At 36.4% G+C, this 24,465-nt stretch overlaps 1 protein-coding gene and 1 long non-coding RNA gene across 2 annotated transcripts in view; one reads left to right on the forward strand and one right to left on the reverse strand.

The window, feature by feature from the left end:
* LOC109565159 (uncharacterized) overlaps positions 1-24,465 on the reverse strand; it is a 97,665-nt gene that overhangs the window by 43,423 nt on the left and 29,777 nt on the right. The gene's annotated exons all lie outside the window — the stretch shown is intronic.
* The window catches only part of SLC30A4 (solute carrier family 30 member 4), a 32,429-nt gene that overhangs the window by 1,617 nt on the left and 6,347 nt on the right, over positions 1-24,465 (forward strand). The window contains exons 3-7 of the mRNA XM_019968901.2: positions 7,881-8,027; positions 20,607-20,760; positions 22,210-22,411; positions 23,237-23,342; positions 24,104-24,238. Coding sequence (XP_019824460.1) covers positions 7,881-8,027; positions 20,607-20,760; positions 22,210-22,411; positions 23,237-23,342; positions 24,104-24,238 — 744 coding nt within the window. The remainder of the gene's footprint in view (positions 1-7,880; positions 8,028-20,606; positions 20,761-22,209; positions 22,412-23,236; positions 23,343-24,103; positions 24,239-24,465) is intronic.

The raw sequence follows: 24,465 nt of genomic DNA on the forward strand, positions 1-24,465 counted from the left end.
ACATTAAAGAAAGGAGATTATTCTCCTGTGTTCTCCTTTTTTATATTTTGCCACGCCCTGGGGCTTCTGGGATCCTAGTTCCTGGACCAGGGACTGAACTTCTGAGGTAGTCCGAACCACTGGACTGCCAGGGAATTCCCTCCTGTGTTCTCTTAATGAAGAACCATGATGAGAACAGAGAAAGCCATCTGGATTTAAGATGCTGGCTGGAGGTTATGTGCAGAAAAATTATGTACATTTCCTAAGTCGTTTCATACCACTCCTCCCCAGTGCTCACTTCAGCCGTGCTAACCTTCTTTCTCCCTTTGACTCAGAAAGCTCTTTTCCTGCCCATAACACCTTCAAACTGACTGGCCCCTCTACGTGGCTTTCAAACTTTTTTGATCTCACTGTAGTAAGATACACGCTTAACATAGTAACCTATGTAGGCATGCATGCATACATATGTAAGTATGTTCAGACACATACACATATGTATAAATATATGTATAACTAAAACAAAAGTTGCACATCATGTGATGTGTTCTACTGTTTGTTCAATTATGGTCCAGCCCATAATTGATTTCATGGTCTAGGAATGGGTCACAGCCCGCAATTTGAAAAACACAGCTTTATATGGACTGTCTTTTCCCAAAACATTCTTGGATGACTTCTTGTCATTATGTCTCATCTCAAAAGATATCTCTTAGAAACCTTTCTGACTGCCTATAGGTCTTTTCTCCCCTGTTCCTTCCCCCACTTTAAAAGCCCTCAGACTATCTTGCTTGTATATTCACTTGTTTAGTATCAGTGTCCACTGAAATATAAGCTCAGTTACCAGCACACAGCACAATGACTAGCAAAGAGTATACATTCAATACATTTTTGTTGAATTAATAATTACTGTTTGAGAATTATAAATGTATACACTGTAAAGAAAGGAGTAGAAGCTGAGATCAGATAAGGTATGCTCTCAGCAGACTGAGTCAATGATGCCCAAATTCACATGAACAGGGAGTCATTCAGTTAATATTGAATATTTGAAGTTAAATCACATTTAATCACAATTTCCCCCTTAAAATTAGAGTTTACACCTATAAAAATTACTAGGATATAATTGCCCTGACATTTTTTAAGTCTCTTACTTGGTAAATGATGTTTTGTGAAAGGTACAATAAGCATTTCTTTTCAAATACTAACTTGATTTTCCAAGTATGAAAATCTTGTCAAACACTGTAGAGATGCTAGTACTTAGAATAGACGTTAACAATATTATTCAGAATGTTACATAGAATTAAATGGTAAACAGTAGAGCATTTATTGCAATGTGTCAAAAGCACTTAGAAATAAAACGTCTTCTATATGAACCGTGAACTTCCTGATGTTCAAGCTGGTTTTAGAAAAGGCAGAGGAACCAGAGATCAAATTGCCAACATGCCGTTGGATCATTGAAAAAGCAAGAGAGTTCCAGAAAAACATCTATTTCTGCTTTATTGACTATGCCAAAGCCTTTGACTGTGTGGATCACAGTCAACTGTGGAAAATTCTGAAAGAGATGGGAATACCAGACCACCTGACCTGCCTCTTGAGAAATCTGTATGCAGGTCAGGAAGCAACAGTTAGAACTGGACATGGAACAACAGACTGGTTCCAGATAGGAAAAGGAGTATGTCAAGGCTGTATATTGTCACCCTGCTTATTTAACTTATATGCAGAGTACATCATAAGAAACACTGGACTGGAAGAAACACAAGCTGGAATCAAGATTGCCGGGAGAAATATCAATAACCTCAGATATGCAGATGACACCACCCTTAAGGCAGAAAGTGAAGAGGAACTAAAAAGCCTCTTGATGAAAGTGAAAGTGGAGAGTGAAAAAGTTGGCTTAAAGCTCAACTTTCAGAAAACAAAGATCATGGCATCCAGTCCCATCACTTCATGGGAAATAGATGGGGAAACAGTGGAAACAGTGTCAGACTTTATTTTTTGGGCTCCAAAATCACTGCAGATGGTGACTGCAGCCATGAAATTAAAAGACGCTTACTCCTTGGAAAGAAAGTTATGACCAACCTAGATAGTATATTCAAAAGCAGAGACATTACTTTGCCAACAAAGGTTCGTCTAGTCAAGGCTATGGTTTTTCCTGTGGTCATGTATGGATGTGAGATTTGGACTGTGAAGAAGGCTGAGCACCAAAGAATTGATGCTTTTGAACTGTGGTGCTGGAGAAGACTCTTGAGAGTCCCTTGGACTGCAAGGAGATCCAACCAGTCCATTCTGAAGGAGATCAGCCCTGGCATTTCTTTGGAAGGAATGATGCTAAAGCTGAAACTCCAGTACTTTGGCCACCTCATGCAAAGAGTTGACTCATTGGAAAAGACTCTGATGCCGGGAGGGATTGGGGGCAGGAGGAGAAGGGGACGACAGAGGATGAGATGGCTGGATGGCATCACTGACTCAATGGACGTGAGTCTGGGTGAACTCTGGGAGTTGGTGATGGACAAGGAGGCCTGGCGTGCTGCAGTTCATGGGGTTGCAAAGAGACACGACTGAGCAACTGAACTGAAGTGAACTGATATAGAAAGTATGGAGTAATTTTTAAAATGAAATAATTTAAAAATCTGAAAGAGGAGACTTGATTTTGAATCTTGGGTTTGCTCTGAGATGTTCTTTCCATTCAGAAATGGAAAGGTCAGTTCTTTCCATTCAGCAAGTATTTCTTGGTATACTTACTGTGTACCAGGCAGTGTGCTGTGGTGTTCCAGATACACAATGGAGAACAAAACTATTATGGTCCCTACTATCTAAAATACTTAATCTAATGTTTGGAGGACATTATGTCCTTACGTCCTTTCTTTCCGTTCAGAAAGGTCAGTTCTTTCCATTCAGCAGTATTTCTTGGTATACTTACTGTATACCAGGCAGTGTGCTGTGGTGTTTCAGATACACAATGGAGAACAAAACTATTATGGTCCCTACTATCTAAAATACTTAATCTAATGTTTGGAGGACATTATGTCCTTACGTCCTTTCTTTCCGTTCAGAAAGGTCAGTTCTTTCCATTCAGCAGTATTTCTTGGTATACTTACTGTATACCAGGCAGTGTGCTGTGGTGTTCCAGATACACAATGGAGAACAAAACTATTTGATCCCTACTATCTAAAACACTTAGTCTAATGTTTGGAGGCCATTATGTCCTCCTGTAATGGAGGACACAGATGTTAAACATGCAAGTAAATTTAAAATGCAAGTGGTTTTAAGTACTGTGAAGAAAAAGAACAAGATACTATAGGACATAGTAATCAATAGGACATGGTTTATATATGAACCAGATACAGTTAAACCAAAAAAAGAATATTAGGAGTTATTTAAGAAAAGGGGATGGAAGAGGACTTTTTTCCAAGCAAAGAGAACAGCAAATTCAAAAGTCCTAAAACCATCAGTTCTTTAAGAGGACCTAAAAAGAAGACCAGTTGGCCAGAATATAGTAAGCGGGAAAGAGGTAGGGGGCCCAGATCAAGTAGGTCCTGACAGACCATTTTAAATGAGTCTATTCTTTAATTCTAAGTACAATGGGGACCCAGTGATGGCTTTTGAGTAGAGACTGACATGATGGGATTTACTTTTTAAAAAGATAACTCTGACTCATATGGAGAGTGGATTGGCTGGTACAAGAGCAGAAGCAAATATATTTCACAGAAGTCCCAATAGGAAGTGATTATGACTTGAAATAGAGTGGATGGAGAAAAATACACTGATTGAGAAACATTCTAGAGGTAGCTTTGGCAAAATGGCTAATGAGTTGAATGTGAGAATTGATGGGAGAGCAATATCAGGAAGGATTCTGAAATTTCGTACCTAACCTGCTTAGTGTATGTAAATGTGTATCATTTATGAAGCAGGGAAGGGAGAAAATACAGAACAGGATTTAAGCATGGGCTCAAGGGTTGTTTTAGACATGTTAAGTATTACATGTATGTGAAATAGGCATGTAAAAATGTCTAGTGACCTATTATGTGTAAGTCTGTCATTCAGAAGGGAGGTCAAGTTAGATGCCATAGGAATAGAAAAAATTATCTCGAGAGCCCAAGTCTTGAGTAACTACCACTTTAGAAGTTGGGCAGAAGGCAAACAAGTATCCCAGAACTGAAGAAAAGAGTATTTCAAATTGGAAATAAATAAGTTAAAGCTGCTGAGAGGCCCAATAAGATGAGAACTAAAATATCCTTTGGATTTAGTAACAGTTACTGACTGCTCTAACAGCTGCATGGGAATGAAAAAGATAATGTATACACACACACAGACACACACACATATACATATATCCACATACATATATGGAATATATATATATTATCTCCACACTGCTGCTGCTGCTGCTAAGTCGCTTTAGTCGTGTCCGACTCTGTGCGATCCCATAGACGGCAGCCCACCAGGCTCCCCTGTCCCTGGGATTCTCCAGGCAAGAATACTAGAGTGAGTTGCCATTTCCTTCTCCAATGCATGAAGGTGAAAAGTGAAAGTGAAGTAGCTCAGTCCTGTCTGACTCTGAGTGACCCCATGGACTGCAGCCTACTGGGCTCCCCCATCCACGGGATTTTCCAGGCAGGAGTACTGGAGTGGGGTGCCATCGCCTTCTCTGTATCTCCACACAGATGGGGAAAACTGGAAAGGAGACAATAGCAACACAAACTAGAAAGGAATCATGTAAAAGGTGTAACTGTATTAATAGGCCCAAGAAAGCCAATTCCTAAACAAGCAGTGGGGAAAACCAAGACCCAATCCAGTTTATGCTAGTGCATCAGAAACACCTAGATAACTTGTTAAAACACAAATTGCTGGACCAGAGTTCCTAATTAAGTAGTTCCGGGGTAGAATTTTTCTAACAACTTCCCAGGAGATGCTGATGCTGCTGATCCTGAGTACTACAATTGAGAACTGCACTAGAGAATACTAAGCAGGACTAGAATTGGTTGTATCAGGTACCCCTCTAAGTGGGTAAAGACGAAGGCTAAAATAAGGAAAGTTTATGAAAACTTGTTTAAGAGCCAGTCAGATATAATAGTGTAATAATGGAATAAGTATCCATAGAGATAAAATGAGATCATGAATCTATGAAACAAGAATAGGCTATTCTTAAAAAGAAATTCAGAGTAGAAAAATATATTTTGAATAATAAAAACATTAAAATATTTTTTAACTCCAAACAAATTAGCAGATGAATTAAGATAGTCTCTTACAGAATAGAGCAGAGAGATAGAAGATCATGGGAGAAGAAAGGCAAGAAAGCTAGTATATGAGTTCAAGTTCCAAATAATAGGGGTTTGGGGAATAGAGAAAGCATAAGAAAGAAATTATCAGCAACATAGTTTAAGAAATTTTCCCAGAACCGACGGGTATATAATTACAGACAGAGTCAATAAAAGCCCAAATTGGATGAAAATAATACCACACCAAGGTACGTCATTGTAAAATTTCAGAAGACTTATTTATTGCTTCAGGCAACTGGTGTGTTAACAACTGTCTCTTATTGTTTTCGACAAACATTCACTGTGGTTTGCACCAGGGCCAAGTTCCAAGTCAAGTCAAATAAAAAGAACCTTGCAAGTATGGTCTCTGAGGGAATCACCAGACAGGTCAATCCTGGCAGTGGGGCTTTTAATGACCTCTAACTCCATCCAGGATGTCCCTGGTAGCTCAGATGGTAAAGAATCTGCCTGCAATGCGGGAGATCCGGGTTCAATCCCCAGGAGAAGAAAATAGCAACCCACTCCAGTATTCTTTCCTGGAGAATCCCATGGACAGAGGAGCCTGGCTGGCTACAGTTCATGGAGTCACAAAGGATCAGACACAACTGAGCGACTAACACTTTCACTTTCAACTCCATCCTATTCCTTACAGTGGCTGCCAGGCTGAGGTTTTCACTGTGGTTACTGCTTGTTAGTTTCCAAGGCTACCATGGAATTGAAGAGGGAGAGATTGGGTATAAAGCAAGTTAAAATGTCACAGAGCTACTGAGCTTCTTATCAAGGTTGAAACTTTTTCCTTGAATAAATGCTACCTGCATCAGCCTTTGTTTAATTAATGTGCATAGTTTTCAGAAAGCTGGTTTGGACCATTTTTGCCCATGTTCTGTGCCTTGTATGGAGGAGATGATTTTCAGAGGTCCTTACCCTGCTTTCTTTGCTGGTGATCGCCACATGTGGCTCTTTAGGCTGACTAAAATAAATTCAATCCCTTAGTTGCTCTAGCCATATTTCAAATGCTCAAAAGCCACATGTGACTAGCAGCTACTCCACTGGCCAGCGCTGATAAAATATTTCCATCATCTCAGTTTTACTGGACAGTGTGGCTTTAAGGTATTATCCTCATTTTATAGATGAGTAAATTGAAGCTCAAAAATGAGTAAGTAACTTGCTCAAAGTCTCTGAAATTTCAAAGTCCTGGAAGCCTGGCATGTTGCAGTCCATGGGGTTGCAAAGAGTTGGACACGACTTAGCAACTGAACTAAACTGTTGCTATTAATCACCAAGCTGTATTTTCTCTCAGTGATTTCCAGCTTTTTCATGTCAGGGAAAACATTAAAAAATGGTATTTGTATAGACAACACTGGGATAAATGGATGTGTCTACAAGATCATCAGCCCCACTTCTGCTGCTCTTGGCTCTTCACACCCATCGTAGGAACAGGGGAATCAACAGCTCAGCACATTTAAGTGTCACAACATCCTGATCATGAAATTCTGCAGTACACTATAACAGTAGTTCTCAGTGTGGTTCCAAAACCAGAAGCATCAGTGATGACCTGGGAACATGTTAGAAATGTAAATTCTCAGGCCTCATCCAGATCTACTGAATTAGAAATTCTAGGAGTGGGGTCAAGAAGTCCATAGTTTAACAAACCTTCCAGGTGATTGTGATATACATACAAGCTTGAATACTCCGTATAATAAAAATTTATTCTCTGAATGGTGATAGGAAAATTGGTTGACCATAATGGAATGAAATAAAAATAATAAATAGTGTACATATTTATGTGTATATATATATATATATATAATACACACACATATATAATAAATATAAATTTATATATACAGACACAGATACACACACCCAAATATATGAAATATATACATTATTATTCTTTACTGGAAAACTAGTACAAAAAAATTGTATTATAAATGCCATCTTTTATCCCTCTATTAGGAGACACTGCTATTTATATCTAAGAGAATCAGTTATTTTTTATCTTTTGTTTTGAACTATTGACTATCTTACAAATTTCTTTAGTTTATGTTCAAGCCCTCCCAAATTAGTGAATACCTTTTGTTCAGCTTTATTGTAATATTTAGATATGGTGGTTATTAAGTTCACTAACAGTACTTAGCAGTAAAGAATATGACCCAGGTTTGATCCCTGGGTCATGAAGATCGCCTGAAGCAGGGCATGGGAACCCACCCTAGGACTCTTGCCAAGAGAATCCCATGGACAGAGAAGCCTGGCAGGCTGCAGTCAATAGGGTCGCACAGAGTTGGAATCAACTGAAGCAACTAAGCGGCAGCAGCAGAATTAGTAGGTTGAGTAGAAGCTGAAGTGCTAAAACATAAAACTTCTCTTGTGTTAGCCACCCTTTAGTGCCTCTTAACTTTTTTAAGGTCATTGATTCCTCAGAGAATCTGTTTCTAGAAATGGACAGTCTCACCAGAAAAAAAATATATGCATAGTTAATGTTTTACATAAAATTTCAGGATACTTTGACTTAATTGCAATAGGATAATTATTTAGTTAACTTTAGTTGTAAGTTCATGTTTTGTGGAATATTGTATATTTGGGGTTTGATTGCTTATGTTTGTTATTTTAATTAACTTATTCCTTCTTTCTTGTCACCCTTACTCTAAGGTGGATACATTGCAAATAGCCTAGCAATCATGACAGATGCACTTCATATGTTAACTGACCTAAGTGCCATCATATTGACCCTGCTTGCTTTGTGGCTGTCTTCAAAATCACCAACCAAAAGGTTCACTTTTGGATTTCATCGCTTGGGTAAGTAATTGGGCATTTCTTTATTTATAAAATTTATAGTAAAATCACAATGAACTGTATAACCTTTGATTAACTAAAGGCTTTCTGGTGATAGCCTGTTAGAACAAAGCAAATGAAAATAGACAAATAGGAACACCTCCAAATGCATTATGTGTTATGCATTGGCTTAGGAAATGAAGCTATTTAGATATATATCTTTAGATATATATCTTCCAGGGTACTAAATAGCTTACACATGTAAAATTACATGGTAATCAGGTACTTCACTGGCAGCCAAGTGGTTAGAACTCTGTGCTTCCACTGCAGGGGGCACAGGTTTGATCCCTGGTCAGAGAACTAAGATCCTGCATGCCATGGCACAGCCAAAAGAAAAAAATTACATGATGATCATTAATCTTCAAATGTTGTTCCCTGTGTCCTGAAGATGTTAACAGGAAAAAAGTTTACCTTCAGTTTACTGAACCAAGTAGAACTATATGTATTTAATTCATCAATGAGTGTTAACTTCTTTCTTTCACCTCAGGCTTTCCAATCAAAGCTACTGTAGTGGACTACAGTAGTTTGGGGCACTACTGTAATTTATATAACATACTGTATGGCTGACCTTCACTGTGGCCATTAACTATAAATACAACAAAGATTCTCTGCTTGACCAAATCTCCTGAATCATCTCCCAAGCCCATCTATGTTCTTCCTTGTAAAATCTAGTTTTATGCCAAGCCAATTTAACAGAAACCCCATTCTCAATATTTGGTGGGTCATCCCCAGGTGATGTCTCATCACCCTGGCTTGTTCTCAACATGACTTCCTATACCAATCTCAATGGCTTCCCCCAATCTTTAATAAAGTCTTCTTTACTATGTTTTAACAAGTGTCATTGAATGTTTTTCTTTAACAATGCACACATATTTTATTTTCCTATTTTGAATAAATATTAATATTCAATTAAAAGAGGTTAAAATCATACATTGTTATCCACACAACTCTTCTTCTTGCTTGTTTTTTAAAATTTTTACTTATTTTTAAAATACATGTAGAACAGTCACTTGAATTAGGATATGAAGTGCCATATGACCAATTTTTGCGTTTGCTTAGAACCTAAAAATTGACATTTAAGTAGCTTCAGCAAAACTGGTCTTAAAGAACTAGAATTAACATCTTTTGTAGAGACATTGACACTTTGGGCTAATATATTAATCAGTATCTCCCCTTCTTTGTTACTTTTTAGCCTAATCTTAATATGTAGGTCTCATATAATTTAATAGTTGAGTCTTCTAGTGTAAAACTTAACATTGTACATGAATGGCTGTATTCCAAGTAGCTATCCAGGTCATAACTTCGGGAAATTATCTGGCATCCCCATATCTCAGCATCCTCAGCTGCGTGTACAAGAGAGGTAAAGCCCTGAATGAGGTCTTTCTGTTACTTGTTAAGCCAATGCATAACACATAATGTATTTGGATGTGTTCCTAAAAAAACTCCCACTGCTAACTGACACATTATACATCCATTTATTTACTAATTGCCTTGGGGTTTGTAAAAGCTTCAAAATTATTCTCAAACTTTAATCTTTTTGTGATGTAAACTCTTGCAATTTAAAATCAGAACTCAAACACAGCATCATGGAATGGGGATTTTTATTTTCTAAAGAGAGTATATTCATTTTAGATTGTAGATCCCTTGGAATTCTAATGAAAACAGTGGAATTCTCCCCTAACATAGAAGGTTCTACAAATGATAAACTAAGAACACATAATCAGGGAAATTCTATTAAATATCAAAGAAGTATTTTTTATTTATTTGGCCGTAGATTACAAGCACTACGGAAAGATGAAAGAAAAAAGAACTGACTGGCTGTATTGTATTTCTGTATATTTCTATAGAAAGTCATATTTTTCCCTTTCCTTAAAAGTACTAGTTCAAGATGGTGGACTAGAAATCAGCATTTGAGATGGGAAATACATTTCAATAGGAAATACAGAGTACCAAAACAACAAAGAAAAGCAAATGGTTGGGTAACCAATAAACAGGAAATTTCTGGAAGTTAGAAAGTAGATGGGAGTGGGTTGAAGAAAGAAAGAAGCCAAGGAACAGCAGCCTAGAGTACATTTGGGCAGGAACTGGATCAGCCTAATGGAACTCCAAAGAAGACTCAGGGACAGAAATGGCAGAAGTGAGAAAGAGGGCTTAAAACAAGATTAATTGAATGGCTATAAATGGGAAACTGCTCCTACTAGTCAGTCCACTATGTCCCTACCTTCTTCCCATCCCCACCTCCCCTCAGGCAGTCTGCATTTTTCTCCATGTGAACACCAAATAGTTCTTCCAAAAAGAAACTGAGCCAAATGTTTGGAGAAAGCTGAGACTTTAGTGTGAATGTTGATGCTCCAAAATAAATCTTTTTCATCCTAGAACTCAGGGTTCTGCAGCCTTAGAGTTTGGTTCCCCACATACTCACGCTAAAGTAATACACTTGTCTTAGTCTGCCCTGCTCTTTACCCCTTATTCATACCTATTTTAAATAGTTATGTGTTATCCTTCCAGCATTTACTTTTTTGCATAGTCCTGTCCTTCTGCCCTAAATGTGAACAGACAACCAAGAATCTTTTAGGAAATGAGAAAAACCAGCAGCATGAAAGAAAGTTAAAAAAAAAAAAAAGAAAACTAACAAAAATTTGTCCTACCTGAAAAGAGGTGACTTAAGAAACAGAGGAAAATGTTTTAAATTACTTACTAATATACTCAGTATAGTTAAACAGTAAAATATTTTGAAAAAAACATGTAGAAAAAGCTCTTTGAAATTGAAATATTACAAAAAATTAAAACAAAATTTTTTTTCAATAGGACTAGAAAATATAATCAAGAAAATCCTCCAGAAAGACAAATGTCAGATGATAATATTTATTTATGAGATCTAAAATATGATATAAATCAACCCGTCTGTGAAACAAACAGACTCACAGATATAGAGAACAGATTTGTAGTTGCCAAAGGGGATGGGGGGGTGGGGGGTGGGTAGGGGAGGGACAAAATGGGAGTTTGGGATTAGCAAAGGCAAACTATTATATAATAGGATGAATAAACAAGATTCTACTCTATAGCACAGGGAACAATACTCAATATCCTATGAGAAACTATACTAGAAAAGAATATGAAAAAGAACATATATATAATTGAGTCACTTTGCTCTGCAGAAGAAATTTACAAACATTGTAAATCAACTACAATAAAAATTTTAAACAATAGTAAAAAAGAAAAAAGTCTCCCAGAATACAGAACAAAAATAAATAAAAATAGGAAGAAAAAGTTTAAAACTATAAAAGAATGATCTGGAAAGTCTGAAGTATACTATTAAAAACCTCAGAAAAAGAGACTTAAAAAATAAAAAGGAGTGACTGCTTCAGGATTATAGGGTTTCTTTTTGGGGCTGATGAGCATATTCTGGAATTAATGGTACTTGTTGCACAACCTGTGCATATACGAAAACCCACTGAATTGTCCACTTCAAAATTGTTAAAGTGGTAAATTTTGTTATTTGAATTTTATCTAAAATTTTTAAGTCATCTAAAAAATAGAAGGAAAAGGATTGTTGTGATACAGATAGGTGAGTATTTTCCAGAGCTAAGAAGGGAATCACACCCTCACACTAGAAGGGCCTCTTGAGATCTTTTTCTTCTTTGTATTCCAAAATCTTACAAGGATATATATAGATAAGAACTTATTTCACTTATTCTGCTCTTTGAAGTAATGAAAGAAAAACTTACGATGATCTGAGGAGGATTAAAAAGGCAACAAAAGTATGTAGAACTGAACAAAGCTATAAACTGAAGCAGTGGCTGTCCTCCTGTGCTATAAAATTCCACAGCTTCACAAGTAATCTAAGTTCTCTAGGGGAGGGTATGTTTACATTGGACGCATTTAGAGAGCGTGCCTCTTAATGACCTCCCAACTACCAAGACTTGGGGATTCAGGTCCTAAAGAACGTTTCGGAAGGAATTCCCCCTAAGAAACTTCTGGTTGGTTACTGTGCTGTTGAATTTTGTTTTGCTTTGATGGCATGGGTGATAGGAGTTGGATTTTTCTTTGTTGATTTACTTTGTTTATATATAAAACTGTCACAGAAGTCAAAAATTAATTTTTAAAAGAAAAAATGTACTCAGAGAAGCCTGCTTTCATCCTGTCCCCTCCAACCCATCCTTCTGCCCTACTCCTAATTAGCAGCCATTTTAATTACTTTCTGTCTGACCTTCCAGCATTTCCTTTTGAAAGTATAAGAAAAAAAAAATATGTGTGTATGTTCATATGCTGCTCCCCGCAACCCTTTCCTACGCAAAGGCAGCATACTAGAGGTGTATGTCTATGGATAAGAGTTAGATATTAGTAGTATCATACCCTAAATTTATTTTCTTTTTGTCTTCTCATAACACTTTATACATGTCTAATAGCATTTATCACATTTTTATAGATATTTTTATGAGACAGTGTCTCCTTCTAGACCATGAATTGTCTAGGGACAAGAACATAAAATACGGAAGTCTATGGCTCTGGCACTAATAACTGCTGTATAAGGTATCATTAATCAGATTGTTACATAGTCAAAGCTGAGTAAATATGGATATGAAAACTGAAACAGATAATCTAGTGATCCTTAAATCATTTGTTTTCCAAGTTAAACCGACTTCCAAACTGAGAGTAGGAGAATTTTTTAAATTTTGGGATAAAACTGTTTGGGACTTGAAAGCATTTGTCTATAATTCTGAATAGGTTTATACTCACAAACTTTAAAAATTTATTTGGTCAGTAACAGAGCTGAGTTGTGTAGCCTGGCTTATAGGTCCTTCAGACTAATTAAGAAACTAGTCAGAAGGGAATTTCTTCTCCTTATCTCAGTCAGGGGCTGATCCCACGTCTGAGATCTGCTCTTTCACTAGCTGTATGACCTTTAGGAGAATGACTTGACTTAACTATGGGTTTCTACTGTAAAATAGGGATGATAGTACTTTTATTGCAGAATTGTAAAAAAAATAAAAATAAAAAGACATAGTTAAGGTAGTATAAGTTCCTAACATGATACCTGGCACAGAGTAAATTCTCACTAAAAGTTAGTGTCCGCCTTCTTTTCCTTCCTTCTTCTATCTGCCAGTTTATCATCTTATCCAGACTTTTCTTATCTCTCAAAATGTTTCATGTTTCAAAACCACCTGCCTCCCCCCCACCCCAATCAAAATTCTTATTTTCTTAGCAAAACTATCTCAGCCAGGTAGTAGGAGAAAAGTAACATGATTCACCCTCATGATTAACAATTTTTAAAGATGTGCTTTATAACTCGGGTCTTTAGTAACATTTGGGGCAGTATAACAAAGTTTCTTTTAGCAAAAATCGTTCTCAGTCAAGGCAAGAGAGGTAGTTTCTGATCTGAGGGGTAAGCCCAACTGGCTGTTGCAGGAGTCAGTTCCATTCTGTTGGTGCTTTCTTTCCTTCATGTGAACTCACAGATTGTATAAAATCATTCAGGTTTTTCTTTTCCTTTTTTTTCTTTCTTTCTTACATTTCAGTGAGTTACAATGGCAGGTCTTTTGTGAGAAGATATGTGAGTTATTTTTAAATGCCTGGATTTATTTGACTGTGGGTATGTCATCTTATTCTGGACGTTAATAAAACTTAGAACTTCATGAAGTCACACTGTGACCCACATTATGTCTCAGGGGACATGCTATTCCAAAGGCGGGGGAGGGGGGAGCTTTCTGCTTTTATCCTTCTCTGTGGATTATGAGTGTAGTTGGCTTTATTTATTTGGCTTTTCTTCCAGTTCTTGGGCTGAAGAGCCTGCAAGAATTAGATAAAGATAGTGACCATGTGAAAGGACTGTAATAAGCAGAGTCGTCTGTATTTGAAATGAAAAGCAAGATTAACTTTGGTAACGCAGGTCTCAGCCTAGGTTAGCTGGGAAGTGACAGTGCAGGGGTCTTTTGTAGCAGTGTGTCATTCTACTGAGCAGAGACCGTGCAGATCTCACTAGATGATGGTTGTCCTGAGGTAGGTATATGCTTATAATGCTAATTCTACATAGTTTGTTATTTTTCCCCTGATAGTTACTAAAGGAACAGAAAGTATTCAGCTAAAAAAATTTCTTCCCCCATACATGCAGCCCAAAAAAAAAAAAAAAAACCCATCTCTTTTCCCTGGTGATTCATTTCAACAACTTCCTCCCACCCCTGACAAGAGTTATGCCTATTTGTCATGTTCATACCTTAAGCGTTAATCCGCATCACATGAACATATATAGGAAAAGTATAGGTACATGCTAGAAATGGGAGTTTTTACGGAGACAGGTATAAGACATCAGTCAATACTGGATAGCCAAAAGTCAACTCGAGAGCACTGGGCACCGTGGGTGTGGGGAAGAGGGAGTGGTACGAAGGCAGAAAACAGGAGGTGATTTAGAGTAGGAAGTGAGAGGATCCAAAGATACAGACTTTGCAGTTTAGCTTTTAGTATCCTGGTGGCAACTGTGGGCCCCTGAAATCCTATGTGATGTCTTTGTCCTGAGTTCATCCTCACCTGTGGATGAGATGAAATAAAAATACTAGTTTGGAAGTTCTAGGCTAATCCAGTACAGCCCACTGCTTTTCCTTCTTTTTCCTTCCTATCTGCTTTTAGAAGAATGTAGAAGGCAGTGGCACCCTACTCCAGTACTCTTGCCTGGAGAATCCCATGGATGGAGGAGCCTGGTGGGCTGAAGTCCATGGGGTCGCTAAGAGTCAGACACGACTGAGAGACTTCACTTTCACTTTTCACTTTCATGCATTCACTCCAGTGTTCTTGCCTGGAGAACCCCAGGGACGGCAGAGCCTGGTGGGCTGCCGTCTATGGGGTCGCACAGAGTCGGACACGACTGAAGCGACTTAGCAGCAGCAGCAGCAGAAAAGAAAAATAGCATAAAAGGAAACGGAAGAGACTATATCTCCACTCTCCTTCCCTATTCTTTTTTCTAGGCCTCTGAAACCTGAACTTTAAATGTTTGCTATTTAAGTTTGAGTCAATAGAGAGACAATGTGTATGCCTGAAGGGACACAGACATTGGCATCATAGCAAAGATAACGGTTATGACAGGCCAGAACATCTGGGCAGCACTCATAAAAAAGCAAATATGCTTGGGTTGAGTGTGGTTTACATAGTTGAAGTAGATTGTTACTCATTCACTAAATAGGTGCTCAAAAGTTCCTGTTGAATGAGTAATATTATAGGGTGGGGAAATAGACAGTAAATATATACACAAGCAAAACATAATCATAAATTGTATTAAATGCTGTAAAGAGAAAGAATAAGGTAGTATGATGGAGAATAACAGAGGATGTCAGAGAAGGACTCAGTATTTTTCATATGAATCTTGAAAACCTCTAGTTTTGGCAATTTATTTGCATGTGCTCTCAGTTACCCAGTTGTATCCACCTCTTTTGAGACTCCATGGACTGCAACCCACAAGGCTCCTCTGTTCATGGAATTTTCCAAGCAAGAATACTGGAGTGGGTTGCCATTTCCTACTCCAGGGGATCTTCCTGACCCAGGGATCAAACCTGCATCTCTTGCATCTCCTGCATTGGCAGATGGGTTCTTTACCACTGTACCACCTGGGAAACCCTTTGGCAATTTACAGATGTGTTAAAATGTACAATAAACATTTTTATTATAGTACTATCAAAACTTGATAATCATCTGTGTTTTGTTCCATTTAATTTTTGCTCTTACTATTTATTAGCTTTTCGAATCAAAACTTTATCCTCTCTATGTGAAATTTAGGGTATATTTTGGTCTTTGCTAGATCATTGATCATAATAAGCATTTGTAATTTCAGCTGAATGAAATGACCCAAGTGAGTGTTACAGAACACATATTCATTCATCTTACTCCATCCTCCAAAACTACCATTCAGCCAAGTAGAGTGATACAATTATTTGTGTGTAGAATAAAGTAGCAAATTATGTTAGAACTACTATAAAATAGATTTTCTAGAATTTCCATAAAAATCTCTTTCAAGAGTTTACTTATGCTAAATTTCCATTTTGTCAAGTTTATCTAAGACAGATAGGATAGTAACTTTCACAGAAACTAGGGTTTCAATTGTGAAAGTTCCTGAGTCTCCTTTAGAAAATGAAAAATCCATATGTTGTATACTCCTTTCATCTTGAAAAACTTTATGTTATGTGACCAAATACCAACCCAGGGCAACAGGGCAAGAATGAGAAGATTGGAGCAAGTCATAATTTGGTTGTTGATTGAAAGCTTCCTTCTCTCTCAAATGGGGGAGAAAACAATATCTTGCCTGCATTTATCTGCATTCCATCATATTTAAAATACTACAAAAAAATTTTTTAACAATAATTAGGTCTATTCATGATATTTCACCAAAGTTTAATTTATTCACAGTGAAAGAACTTTTTGTTCATTTATCAGAATGATCATACATCTACTATTAGAAATTTTAGTTATATATGTTCCTGTGCCTTATACTTCTCAATTATAAATTTCAGCCCTAAAAATATACTCAAAATTTAGTTTCTTTTTTGATCAGTGCTCTGTTTAGAAAACATTTTGACAGATCATTAGATTAAAAAAATAACAGATGAATTCTTTGCTTTTCACCAGGGAAACTAAATATGAGGCACATTCCTATTAATTACTGAATAAGCCACATTTTGGTAACAGTATCCTAATATGTCATTTTGGGAATTTCTAGGAATCAGCTGAATTCCATTACTCTTAACTATGGGCAGGCATTAGGGTCCTTTGTGCTACTCATGTGGGTGAAAATTGTGTGGTGGAAAACTGAGTTTTCGGCTGCAAGGGCCTCGGGCCTTCTCAGGGTGGGAATCCTCCTTGTTAAGAACGTTATGCTTTAGTTTGACTTTCATTTTACTTTATTTTGAATATGGTTTTGCCTTGTCTGAAAGTTCACAAAAAGATAATTCTCAGTGTTTAGGAAAATGATCACTGAGATTTGGGTGTTGCCACATTTTAACTTGCTTGCAAGCTCTCTCGCTCTTTCTCCAGATGACAATATGTCTGAAATATTGCATGGGACATACTTACATGCAAAAATTGGTTGTTTATCTGAAGTGCAGATTTAACTGGGCATCCAGTATTTTATCTGGAAGACCTCCTAGGGTCACAATATATCTTATCATCCAAAAGACAGACACTTTTGAGAGTGAAATGGGACACTGTTGGTAATTATGACAGGATAACAGGCATAAATTGGGGCTATCTAGGAAAACAGGAAAGTATGGCCAACCTAATTACAAGATGTTTTGAAAGAATTTTTAATTACTGGTTTTAGATCTTCATAAGCAATCACATCTCTATGTCATTAACTTCTATAACTGTTAATCTTTACAAAATGTACTGCTTTATAATTTCATATTAAAAATTTGATTTAGGTACCCTTAAAACTATGATGTCCTAACTGTTAGCTAGCTTCAATCCGGACACATGATTAAAGTTCTTTTTTTTTTTTTCTGGAAGAGTTTGAGAAGGATTGGTATTTTTTAAATACCAATATTAAAGAGAATTAAAGTTCTATTTCTTCATGAGTCAAATGAGGAGCCAACCACTAGTACCTGAGATTTTACAGTTCAAAATTTGTTATTTATTCTTTCTTTATATTATTTATATATGTATGTTTTGCCATCAGCAGTTATAACTTAACAAGAAATTCTACGTGTTTTCAGTCTTATATTTGGCTTAATTCTTTCCTTTTAACCTATTCTTGTTTGTTGGGATTTAGTAAATAACCTATTGTTCATATTTAGCTTAACCTTCTTAATTGTATATATATACCCTTTTATTTTTCCTTACTCAGACTAACTAACTTCATTCTACAGATCCATCCATAAATACATGAGTACATACTACATGCCAGCCTTTCTGCTGAGTGCTACAGTAAATGTGACCTGGAATGTAAAGTAGTCATATCCTTAAGGGGCTTAGAGCCTAGACTTGATATAGTTGTCTCTCCCTATCTTTGTGTATTTCAGCTGGTTTTCTCTCTATCTTTCTTATTGCTGTGTCTCCTTTAAAGTATGATATAATTAGTATGTCAGGAATAGGTGAATCATAGTTTTAAATAGGAGTTGTTATGTTTTTTGTCTTATTCTAACATCTGTTGATTCACAGAATTTTAGAGTTTTGGCTACATTAATGAGATGTCTTTGGAGAAATAGTTTTCTGTGTTGCAGTTTATGAGGTGGAATAAAAATGTATCAAAGTCCAATATACTGGAACTGCCTGGGACCTTTGAGCAATGAGTTGACCCAGATAACAATTTTCCAGGTTGTTTTAACTTATAACACTTAAAGGTTTAATATTTGATTTCTTAAGAAAAATGTTATATATTTTCTTTCTGTTATTGTTCTGAGTGTCAACACTAGTTTTATATAATAATTATTTTTAAATGTACTTTATATTGTACTATATTAATAATTTTAAGATATAAAATGATTTTTACTTCTTACTCACATGGTGTAAAGCATATATAGTGGAACATTATCCATGTTTCCTAGCCACCCATTTCCTTTACAATCTGTTTTTATCAGTATTTTGTATATTCTTCCAGAGTTTGCATGTACAGATCATTATTTATATATTCTCTTTCTTTTGGCACAAATGCTAACGTATCATATATACTGTTGTGTACTTTTCTTTTTTCACAGAGATGATTCCTTATTAAAACATTAAGAGCTCAACGCTTTTTTCAGATTCATAATATTCCATGCTACAAGGCTCCTACTAATCACTTCTTTTATTGTTTTCACTTGTTTGCTATTATATGTAATATTTGATAAATAGATTCTTAACATACCTCATTTTGTGTGTGTGCAGCTCAGTTGGCGTGTGTATATCATTCCTGGAAGAGGAATTCCTACGTCAAAGTGCATTCATGCATACTTACATGCCTTTAAAAATGGGTTTGTTTTTCTTTAGTCTAAAGACAAATGTGTTTATAGTAAAAACTTAAAATTTTTCAAGTGTTACAAAAAAGAATAAAGAGAAAAATAAATTCCCCAAGCACTCACTCTCACTTCCCAGGTATAACATTTTCTTGTCAGTCTTTTCTTGTGATTATCAATTTGCCTGATTTTTTTTCTTTTTATTTATTTGGTTAAATATTTATTTGTTTGGCTGAGTCAAGTCTTTGTTGCTACATGCAGAATCCTTCACTGTGGTACACAAACTCTCTAGTTGTGGTGCATGGGCTCAGTAGTTGTGGCGCGTGGGCTAAGTAGTTGTGTGTGGAGTTAGTTGCTCCAAGGCATGTGAGATCTTAGTTCCCCATCCAGAGATCGAATCCGTGTCCCCCTGGATTGCAAGGTGGATTCTTAACCACTGGATCACCAGAGAAGTCCCTTTTTTCCCCCTTTTTTAAAAAATATAAATAAACCAACAGGGACCTACTGTACAGCACAGGGAACTGTACTCAATATTTGTTATACTGGGGTTTCCCCAGTGGCTCAGTGCTAAAGGGTCTGCCTGCAGTGCAGGAGACAGAGGTTCCATCTCTGGGTCGGGAAGATCCCTGGGAGGAGGGCATGGCAACCCACTCCAGTATTCTTGCCAGGAGAATCCCATAGACAGAGGAATCTGGCAGGTTATGGTCACAAAGAGTTAGACACAACTTAAGTGTTAGACACAACTAAAGTGACTGAGCATAAGAGAAGAAAATCTGAAGAATATATATATATACACACACAGTACTGTACAACTGAAACTAACATGGTATTGTAAATCAATTATACTTCAATTAAAAATACCTATATATATGACTATGGCTTCCCATTATGTATATACCATAATTTATCCATTAAGTTCCTTATTGATGGGCATTTAAGATGTCTCTGGATCTTTTTTTATACTACAGGCTAAGCTACAGTAGAAAATTTTGTAGATGTCTTTGTATACATATGGATGTGTTTCTATTGGATAGACTTTTAGAATTAAGGAATATATGCATTTTAAAATTGTATTAGTTTTACTAACTGCTTTCCAAAAAGATAGCTTTATTTTATGCTTCTATCAGTATATCTTTGCTAACTATGGCTGTTAAACTTTTTAACATTTGCCAACTTAGTAAGGGGCAAAAGGAATTATTTGAATTTCTTGTATTATGGTTGACTTTGATACCTGTTTCTTTTCTGTATATTACTATTTGTGTCCTTTACCCATTTTTCTTATGGGTTGTTTGCTTTTTTTATTGATTTGTAAGTATATCATCTATGGAGAAATTAGTCTGTAATCAAGTATGTTACAAATTCTTTCTCAGTTTTTTTCATTTTGTTTGTAAATATATATAATTTGACCCTAAAGAGATGAGAAGGAGGTGGGGAGTGGTGGGAATGAATTAATAGAGGATCCAAAGCAAACAACAATTTTTTAAATAAGAAAAATGACATGACAAAAATAATGTAATCCCTTTATCTCCTTAGAGGGAAGAATATATAAACTAGAGACTGTACAGTATTTAGTATGTACGAAGTATAATAACCATTCTACAAATATATTTATTTTTTATATATTTCCTTCCAGAGGTTCTATCAGCTATGATTAGTGTGCTGTTGGTGTATATACTAATGGGGTTCCTCCTCTATGAAGCTGTCCAAAGAACTATCCACATGAAATATGAAATAAATGGAGATATAATGCTCATTACTGCAGCTATTGGAGTTGCAGTTAACGTGATGTAAGCTGTATTTTTTTTTAATTTAATAAGCGTTATTTTTTAAAGCAGTTTTAGGTTCACTGCAAGCACTTCTCATATGTACGCTATCCCAACACATGCATAGCCTCCCCCATTATCGACATCCCCCACCAGAGTGGTACACTTGTTAATACAAGCCATGAGCTGTACATTGATACATCATTACTGCACAGAATCCATAGTTCACATGAGGGTTCACTCTTGGTGTTAAACTCATTCTATGAGTTTGGACAAATTTATAGTGACACTATCTACCATTATAGTATCACACTCTGTATTGTGTTCACATTAATATTTTCAAGTACTGTGAACTTAGAGACTATTGTGTATGCATTCAATAATGTGCAGTGATATTTTAATATATTTTGAAGTTTTATAGTACATTAACTTTTCTTCTAAATGTTAATAAAATACTGTTGTGGAATTATATAAGTTTCTCATGGGTTTGCTCAGGTATACTGAAGTTTGACTAACAATCAGGAATTTAAGTAGGACAAAGTTTTTAAAATAACTTTTATAGTATTTTTATTTTAATAAGTTTTTCTAACTACCAACTTTTTTCCTAAAAACTAAAAAATCTTTAATACTTACTTAATCATTTGGGCCAGGGTTCAGTAAACTTTTTCTGTAAAAGGACCAGATAATAAATATGTTAGGCTTTGAGAGCCTCTTTTACATATACTCAGCTCTACTGCTATAGAACAGAAGCACCCACATTTAGTATGTAAACAAATGAGCATGGCTGTGTTCCAATAAAACTTTATTTGCAAAAGAAAAAGAAAAAAAATGTATAAAACAGGAAGTGAGCCAACTATGGTCTACAGACCCTGGTTTGCCAGTCCCTGTACTAATGGCCTCCATTCATACTTAGAATAAAATCAAAACATTTTACCATGGCCACTTTGTTAGATCCTATGTACCTCTCCAGCTCACCTCCTAGCATCTTGGTCACTTTATTGTAGCCACAGTGGCTGTCTCGCTTTTTAAAGCACATAGAGCACATCTTCATCTTAGGGCCTTTGCCCTGGTGGTCCTTCTGCCTAGAACACTCTTCCACCACCACTTGCTTCCTGACTTCATTCAAGTCTCTACTCAGAATTCTAGTGAGGCCTTTTCTCATCACTCCCCATCACTCTCCATCTCCTTGCCATGCTTTACTTTTTCTTCAAAGCATTCACATTGTCAACCAGTACATTATGTATTTATTTGTTAATTCTCTGCCCTCTCTCCTGGAACATAATTCCATGGGGATATGTCTGCCTTACCACTATTTTGACCCCAACACCTAGAACAGTACCTGATACATAATAGGTGCTCAAATATTAATTAAATGAATGAGTTTCATGTTGCCTCATTAGTGCCTGATTAGTAACAAATATTTTAATCAATAATATTAGAAAGAATAATAATCTTTTCTTTTATTCTTAACAGAATGGGGTTTCTGTTGAACCAGTCTGGTCACCATCATGCCCATTCCCACTCCCTGCCCTCAAATTCTCCTACCACAGGTCCCAGATGTGGACACAACCAAGGGCAGGATAGCCTGGCAGTGAGAGCTGCATTTGTCCATGCCTTGGGGGATCTGGTACAGAGTGTTGGTGTGCTAATAGCTGCATACATCATACGATTCAAGGTAACATGATCACTAATTCTTCGATTTGAAAATATTATTTAATTTCAACATTAAAAATGACTGGACTTCTCTGGCAGTCCAGTGGTTAAGACTCTGTGCTTCTAATGTAGGCGGCATGGGTTTAATCCCTTTTTGGGGAACTAAGATTTGGGGAACTAAGCCGCTGCGCGGCTCGGCCAAAACAAAAAACAAAACTAAACTAAAGGTCACAACTATCTTTTATCAGTGTGCTAGACACCAGTGCCAGTCCTATTCATTTTGCATTATGCAAACATACCTGAACTATCAGTATCGCTTTTTTATTAGCACTAGTCAGAATAGTATCACCTCAAGGAATAACTTATCTATTGGTTTTGGTGGTGCTTTCACTGAAAAACTCAGTTTTAAGCTTTGTCACTCAACTACTAGGTACTGGAATATATACCGGAATGAAAATTCAGAGATCTGAGTTCTGGTGTTGGCTCTGGCTGTAATGCTTTGATCTTAAGCAAGTCCCCCAGCTCTAAACTTGAGTTCCCTTCACCTTAATATGAGGGGCTTAGACCAGATGGATGGCTGCTGAAACTCCTTTCAATTCTGATAGTCTGTGGCTTGTGACTGGAAGATTTAGAGGAGGCACAGAGGAAAACAGCTGAATAAACGGCTAAACTTCTGGAAATGGGTTTCACAAAGAACAGTAGACATTTCTCGACTGGCAATATCCAAGTTCTAAAGATATGCTCCAGTCCTGCTAAAGAAGGGACAGAGTATGCCTTGCTTTGCTTTTCAGACTTGTTTTATGTCTGTTTGTATTTAATCACATATTTTTGATTTGTCTCTTTTCAGCCAGAATACAGGATTGCTGATCCCATCTGTACATATGTGTTTTCATTACTTGTGGCTTTTACAACCTTTCGAATCATATGGGACACAGTAGTGATAATTCTAGAAGGTAAACTCTCTGGTATCCCCATTGTGAGTTTATTATTTTCCTAAATCAGATTGGGGCTGTTGGCGGGAGGGATTCTCTAGGGTAGGAGTCATGTCTTTCTTTTTACTAATACTTATTAGTCTATAATACCACCTTACATGAAAAAACATTCAAGAGTCAATGCACTCTCCCATCTATTACCCATTTGATCTTTATAATAGCCAAGAAAGGTAGGCAAGGCAGACATTATTATCCCCATTTACCAGCAACAAAACTGTGGCACAGTGGGGTAACATAACTTCATTAAGGTCATGCTGCTAATAAACTGTGGAGCTAGGACAAGAATGCAGCTCATGATTCTTAATGTAGTTATGTTTAGTAATTCATGTATTAAGTCTGTAATTCCCATTTAACTTGCTATTCAATTTCCAGCATTCCTGCCTTACTGATACTAAGTATAAGCATGTAACTGTGAGTTCTCAAAGTAGGTTTATCATCATTGTATATTCCTTTTTCGTCTATCCTAGCTTATTTATTAAAGTATTCTGATTTGGTTGACATTTCTTTTTGGTGAGCATTTTTTTAAGTATTTATTAACCTCTCGTGTATATCCTGCTATATATATGCATAGTTTATCTTAAAGTTTTAATGTAGTTTAAAGTACTAATTTAAACTGAATTAGGTAAACCCATTTGGTTTCTTTTCTTAAAAAATGTCATATTAGTAATATATAACTTTTTTCTTAAAATAGCCTTTATTTATAAATGATCCATTCTGAATAGGTGTACCAAGCCATTTGAATGTAGACTATATCAAAGAAGCTTTGATGAAAATAGAAGATGTACATTCAGTGGAAGATTTAAATATCTGGTCTCTCACTTCAGGAAAACCTACTGCCATAGTACACATACAGCTAAGTATGTTGCTGACGGTAAATGCTGGGGTTGGTGGACTTCTATCTTTAGAATTAAACAACCGTCCTTAGGAGTAAATAGGAAGACTTTTCTGCTGGAAAGATTTATTTTAAGGGAAGGGTGAAGCTCTTCAAAAGGTGAGTTGCAAGTCAATATAATGATAGCAGAGCGGTCATTTTCTCTCTGATGAGATATTACAGATAGATTTTTTGCCTTCAGATTAAAGGCAT

Source organism: Bos indicus, chromosome 10, assembly GCF_029378745.1.
Source record: "Bos indicus isolate NIAB-ARS_2022 breed Sahiwal x Tharparkar chromosome 10, NIAB-ARS_B.indTharparkar_mat_pri_1.0, whole genome shotgun sequence".
In the NCBI taxonomy this organism is placed as follows: Eukaryota; Metazoa; Chordata; class Mammalia; order Artiodactyla; family Bovidae; genus Bos; species Bos indicus.